This window comes from Thecamonas trahens, assembly GCF_000142905.1.
Source record: "Thecamonas trahens ATCC 50062 unplaced genomic scaffold supercont1.11, whole genome shotgun sequence".
Taxonomy (NCBI): domain Eukaryota; order Apusomonadida; family Apusomonadidae; genus Thecamonas; species Thecamonas trahens.
Window position 1 is genome coordinate 102,084 of NW_013657669.1, and position 6,450 is coordinate 108,533.

The 6,450-nt window shown below is 63.3% G+C and overlaps 3 protein-coding genes across 3 annotated transcripts; 1 reads left to right on the forward strand and 2 right to left on the reverse strand.

Moving 5' to 3' along the window:
• Nucleotides 1-200: 200 nt before the first annotated feature.
• Nucleotides 201-938, reverse strand: AMSG_02959 (uncharacterized protein; the record flags this gene model as incomplete). The annotated part of the gene is made up of 2 exons (XM_013904850.1): nt 809-938; nt 201-581 (listed from the first exon to the last, which is right to left on the reverse strand). Exons 1-2 carry the CDS (start codon nt 926-928, stop codon nt 201-203), a joined length of 501 nt encoding a protein of 166 aa, XP_013760304.1. The 5' UTR covers nt 929-938.
• A 565-nt stretch (nt 939-1,503) lies between these two features.
• AMSG_02960 (uncharacterized protein) lies at nt 1,504-4,347 on the forward strand (the record flags this gene model as incomplete). Its single annotated transcript, XM_013904851.1, has 3 exons — nt 1,504-1,579; nt 1,708-2,135; nt 2,284-4,347. 3 exons carry the CDS (start codon nt 1,504-1,506, stop codon nt 4,345-4,347), a joined length of 2,568 nt encoding a protein of 855 aa, XP_013760305.1.
• A 9-nt stretch (nt 4,348-4,356) lies between these two features.
• AMSG_02961 (far upstream element-binding protein 3) lies at nt 4,357-6,108 on the reverse strand (the record flags this gene model as incomplete). Its single annotated transcript, XM_013904852.1, has 1 exon — nt 4,357-6,108. One exon carries the CDS (start codon nt 6,106-6,108, stop codon nt 4,477-4,479), a length of 1,632 nt encoding a protein of 543 aa, XP_013760306.1. The 3' UTR covers nt 4,357-4,476.
• Nucleotides 6,109-6,450: the final 342 nt, after the last annotated feature.

The window sequence follows — 6,450 nt, forward strand, 5'->3', positions numbered from 1 at the left end:
GGGGGGGGGGGGGGGCGAATGCTCTTCGAGTCCGCAGAAGAGAGACGGCCAAACTTGTCGAAGGAGAGAGGAGAGAGGGAAAGAACAGCTCAGTGCTATTGCTGCTGACAGTGTGGCGATGACAAGGGTGGGCGGGTTGGTAGTGGTGGATGGTGGGTGGTGATGATGGTGACGGTGGTCAGTGGCGGCCAGAAGACAGACTACTGGTCAGATGGCGGAGCGATGGCGGCGAGAAGGTCGTCGGAGGCTGCCCGGAGAGCCGATGCGGTGTCGATGCGAGCCTGGACCGCAGCCATGACGGCCGGAATGTCTTGTGGGTGGGCGTTGCGGCGGGTAGTATGACTGGCGTTGTCGTCGAGCTGTGCATGCCGGACGATCTTTGCCGGCATGTCCGACCCATCTCTCCTCAGCAGCTCCATGTTGACGGCAGCGTACATGTCCACCAGCTCCGAGTACACCGCATCGCACTGGTCATGAAACAGCTCCAGCGCTTTGCCGATTTCAACCACATCATCCTTGGCCTCGCTCTCGGACGGCTCAGCCCTCCGACTCAAGACTGTCATGACCTTGCCCATCAGCGCCTGCAACACCATCGATTACGTTGCGCAAACCACGACAACCACAGATCGCGACAGCATAAGCACCCCACAACGCACACAGAGCGAGAGAGAGAGAGAGAGAGAGAGAGAGAGAGAGAGAGAGAGAGAGAGAGAGAAATATCAGATGCGTGAGTATGCATGGCCTGTCTGTGGACTATGCCCCACCCCCCCTCCCCCCCTCGACTCTGCCTCCTCAGCGAGACACGTACCTCCAGCTGCTTCTCCAGAGCGTCTACCTGCTCGAGGGCACGGGTGTGAAGACCAGTACGGGCAGCAGCTTGGACCATAGGTGATGGCTGTGGCTGTCGACTGACAACCTCTCCGCTCATGGTCGTCTCGTGAGTCAAGAGTGGCGTTAGTCGTGAACGCCATGCGATGCGGCGCGGTGCGGTACGGTGGTCGCGTAGGAGTCGGGCCCACTCGCCGAGTCGAGCCGATGCCGATCTTGACCAGATGAGCTTACTTGATCGGTGTTGGTTGACACGTGCAGTCTCTACTCACCCTGTGTATCTCATTCATCGCACTGGCTATGGCCGATCAATCGCAGTATCGGCTGCGGTTGCGCGCGCCGCGGATGTGTGTCTGTCCCAAGGGCTGACAAGCATGTGATCCACCCGCTGCAGCCGCACCTCCGCCTCCACTCCGTCTCCCTTCCCCACATCCCCTCCCTACATCTGCATGTTCTCATTCGCCTGTTATATCCATGCCCATAACACTCCCCAACTCTACACGATCACCACATCGGTTGTCTCCTGCGGGAGAGCGGAGCGGCGCGAGGAGCAACGGAACAGCGGCGGCAGGAGCAGGCCATGACGACCACCTCACCCATAGCCATAGCCATACCCACACATACCCATACCCATACTCATACTCATACATAGGTACACGCATATATACCTATACCATGTCCACTGATGGAAGACATGCGCTGGTGGAGGCAAAGGCCAGACTCAAGGCCAAGGTCAAGGCGCTCAAAGACGGTACGTTGGTGAGCGGGAGGGAGGAGGGCGGAGGGGGAGGGAGGGGGGGAGGGGGAGGGGGGGGAGGGGGGGGGGGGGGGGGAGTCGAGTGGTTGTGGATGGTGTTTGGTATGGGGATCGGGATTGAGATCGGAAGCGGGATCGGATTGGGGTGGTCGACATCATCGTCATGGTCGACATCATCGTCATGGTCGACATCATCGTCATGGTCGACATCATCGTCATGGTCGACATCATCGTCATGGTCGACATCATCGTCATGGTCGACATCATCGTCATGGTCGACATCATCGTCATGGTCGACATCATCGTCATGGTCGACACCATCGTCATGGTCGACATCGTCATGGTCGACACCATCGTCATGGTCGACATCATCGCCATGGTCGACATCATTGTCATGGTCGACATCATCGTCATGGTCGACATCATCGTCATGGTCGACATCATTGTCATGGTCGACATCGTCATGGTCGACACCATCGTCATGGTCGACATCATGGTCATGGTCGACATCATCGTCATGGTCGACATCATCGCCATGGTCGACATCATCGTCATGCATGGGCGCCATCTCTACCACCACCAACCCTTATCCCTCATCTTATCCTCGAGGCTGTCACAGCTGGCACACACTCACGCAACTTCGAGTTACCATTCCAGGAGGCGCTTCCGATGCCGACATCGCTCCGGTGTACCAACAGTACAAAGAAGTTTCGGCAAAGTTGGCAGCAGCAGCAGCATCGACACCACCTCCTGTACCGTCGCCGGACCCGGCACCTGTGTCACAATCGGTGACGGTTGACGAGGCAAGCTGGCCGGTGGTCAAGGCCCACCTCAAGGCCGACATTAAGCGCCTCAAGACAAACGCTGCCGACGCCGCCGCCATCGAGCCGGTCTACGCCGCGTACATGGCGGTCAAGGCTGCGACTCCAGGCTCGACTCTCACTCTTGCAGCCGAAATGTTGCCACCTCAGCTACGATCGTCCGCTCCGGTCCCTGCCCCGCATTCTGCTGCTGAAACCCACGCCCAAGACTTTGAGCAGCGCAAGACGGAGCTGAAGGCCCAGATCAGACAGCTCAAGTCGATCGGTGCCGACGAGGCCACCATCGCTCCGGTCTACGCCGAGTACCAGAAGCTCCGCCTGGCCTTGGCGGCCACGCCTGCCGCTCCTGCTGTCGTTGCCGTCCCGCTTCCGGCCACGCGCTCGTTCTCGGCGGCCGACATCGACGACATCTCATCCGACGATGAATGCAAGCCGCAGGCACCTGACCCTGTCGTGTACGCGCCGCACGTCCCTCTGGCGCCCGCCGCCGGCGATCCGTTCCAGTTTTCGTCGTCGGACGACGGCCGACCCGATGGCAGCCGTGCGCCAGACCTTGCCCACGGCATCTACCGTGCCGAGCTGGAGGAGACCTCGGACTCGGGCTCGGGCTCAGGGGACGACGACGACGATAGTGATGATGACCTTTGCGACGACGGCGATGCGGCAAGCAGCATGGTCGCCGGCCTGGTCGGTGTCCGCGGCATCCGCCGTCGTAAGGTCCGCAAGGGCAAGGCCAAGGGCCTGGCGTCACCAGCGTTTATCTCCATCACGTCGGCCGACGTTGCGCTGTCGGCGGTCAAGGGCGACGGTAGTGTCGAGGATAAGGTCATGATGCGGATCCCGCTGAGGGCGCTGCGCGTGGCCGAGTCGGAAGGTGGCCGGGTTGTCGTCAAGTTTGGCCCGGGCCTCGCCTCGGAGCTCGTCATTGAGCCGTTTCCAGTGAGCGCCGCCTCGCCTGGCTCGCAAACCGTGCTCGGCATCGACGACATCGCCGAGTCACTCGTCGGCTCGTCGCTCCGTGTCCTCGCCACCGCCCGAAAGAAGCTGCGATTCTCGGCGCCACCGCCTCCCTTTACTGGCGGTGTCCTCCGTCTCGACTGGGTACGTGTCGTTCACGGACCGGATGTCGAGCCGTGGCTTGTCCTCGCCACGTCGGACTGCTTCATCAACGTCTTTGCCGCCGTCCCAACCTCCGAGATCGAGCTCGACGAAGCCGATGCCTGGAAGCTTCCGGGACTCTGGCTGCGACTTTCGCGGCGGTCGTCGGGCCGCAACACCCGGTTCGAGGTCAACATCCACACCGGCACCCGCATCGCACACCCGCTACTGCTCCAAGGCCGCGCGGCTGCAAGCAAGCTTCTCCCGTCGCCGCGGAGCACCGCTCCGCCAGACGATACGGCCTCGGACGCCTCCGAGGGCTGTGAGAGCTCGGAATGGGTCCTCAAGATCGGCTTTGCCACCGAAGCCGCCATGAAGCGATGGTTCAAGGCCGCCAAGACCATGTCGTTTTCCACCCTCGAAGCCGCACTTCGGACCGGGCCGCTCTCGTTCCCCGGCCGCGACTTGCGGACTGGGCAGCACTTGCGGCTGGTCATTGCCGCAGACGTCTCGTCGAGCGCAGGCACCACACATTTGTGCGCCTTTCGCATCTACCATACGCCTGCCGCGTTCTCCGGCGTCTGGCCGCCGCTCGCGCCCCACGAGCTGCCGGCCCACGAGTGGCTCATCCACCACCACATCACAACACTCAAGGTAGTCGGCACCGCACGCGAGGCGTTGCACCTCGGCTTTGCCGCTGGCAAGGGCCCGGACGGCGCCGCCTCCCTCCGCATCGGCTCGCCTGAGGCTCACGCCGTTCTCAACGTCTTTCACAAGATTAAGCACGCCATCGCAGGCAAGCTGCGCCAGCCGGCGGCAGCGCAACAGGTGGTCACGTATTGACTTCAGACAAAGGCAGTGGTCATGATTTTGTTGCGGCGGGAGGTGTCGGAGGGAGGGAGAGAGGGGAGGAGCGGGAATGGGAGGAGAGGAGAGAGTAGCGAGAGAAAGAAGAGTGGCGTAGCGTTGAGCTCAGGCAAGCTGCTGAGCGCGGGTCCGCTCGACCGACTCAAAGATCATCTGGGTAGCGGTGGCGATGCCGTGCTCAGTGCCTGTCAGCTCAATGTCAACCGAGCCGAGTGGGTCGCGCTTGACGCCGGTCTCGGCCTCGGTGATGACGTGGATGCGGGTGGCAGCGGCCGACTGGATGTACTGGATGTTGACGCCGCGCTTGCCGATGACGCCGCCAATGGTGGCGGTGGGGACTTGGATGGTGACGGTAGAGGTGGGCTCGTCCGAGGCCTCGTCGGAAACCGGCGGCATGTCCTGGGTCGAGTCCATGTCGCGCATCATAGTGCGGGCAAAATGCTCAGCGATGAGGTCACGGGCGCGCTCGATGGCGGCGGCGGTGCCGCGGATGCGGACCTCGCGCTCGTCGGTTCCGGGCGCCATGTCCTGCGAGATGTGGATGGTAGCGCCGGAGAGGCGGTTGAACTCCTGGATGCGACGGCCACCCTTGCCGATAACGTCGCCGACCTTGTCGGGCGGGAGCGTAAAGGTCTCGGTGATGATGGCGCCAAAGTCGTGGGCCGACGTCGGCCCGCGGTCGGTCCGCGCCGGATAACCATGGTCGTAGTCGGCGTCGGCCTCGCGCGAGCGGTCACGCTGGCTGCGGTCGCCGGAGCGCCGGTCGGAGCGCCGCGACTCGCCGCCCCACGCCTCGGACGAGCGCGACGAGCGTGAGCGGTCGCCGCCGTACGCCCGCCCGCCGCGGTCGCCACCGCGGTAGCGTGGCCGCGAGAGGCCCACGCCCGACCGCAGCGCCGACGCAGTGCGGAAGAGAATGAGGACAAGGACACGGAGGACCGCCGCCGGCGTGCCGACCGCAGACACAATAACCTCGGGGCCCTGCATGTCGCGCGTGGCGTACATCGTCGGCGGGTCCATCTTGATGACCCGCAGCGGCGCGCCCGTTGTCTCGCCCAGCTCGCGGATCGCCGAGCCGCCACGCCCGATGATGAGCCCGCAGCACTGCTCCGGGACCAGGAACTTGAGCTGGCACTCATGCTCGCCGACCTCGCTGGTGCCTGCGCCGCCGCGCCGCTGCGGCGCGTCGTCCGAGTAGCCCGAGCCGGCCCCGTCATCCGAAAACGATTCGGAGCCGCGCTCCGCGAGCACAAGGTCCTGCTCGCGCTCGAGCTCGGTGATGAGATGGGTGATGATCTGCTGTGCGTGCGAGACGCACTGGATCGAGCCCTCCAGCCGGACAACCGTAAACTCCGGCGCCGGGCCGTACCGCCGCGAGCTGCGGTCGGCCTTGAGCACGCTCACCCGCGCGCCAGATGTCTCCCGGATCAGGTTGATGCAAGCGCCGCCGCGCCCGATGACCGACCCGACCGAGTGGGCTGGAATGAGGAGCCGAGCCACAAACTCGGACGGGACTGCCAGCGCACCGAACCGATCATTGTTGCTCGACCGAAGCGAAGCATCATCATTGGGATCCTGGTCCGAGTCCGAGTTGTTGCCAACCGAAGTAGAAGTAGCTCCGCCCATAGTCGACGAACCTGCTGCCCAAGGCAGCTCGGGGAGCGACGAGAGAATGGGGTCTTCCTGCGGATCGACCGGGGTGACAGCCTCGACGGCCGCGAGCGAGTCAAAGCCCATAGCCGCCCGACGACGAGAGTGAACAGATGCCATACTACTACTACTGGTGAAGGGGTGTGGTAGGTGGGGAAGGAGGGGGTGGAAGTGGCTGGTGGGGTGGGGGTGGGGGATGTGTGGGGGTGGTGGTGGTGGTGGAGGAGGAGGGGGAGGGGGGGGGGGGAAGGTATGGCCAAGGAGGGAGAATGGGGTAGGTTGAGGGGGTGTGGGGGGTATAGAAAGATAGAGAAGAAGAAATAGAGTATGAATGGATGGTTGGGGTGTTGACGTGGGTATGGGTTAAGGCGCCCAAGAGGCTAGAAGGTAAGGGGGTGGGGGGGGGGGGTGGGTACGAACGGTTAGGTA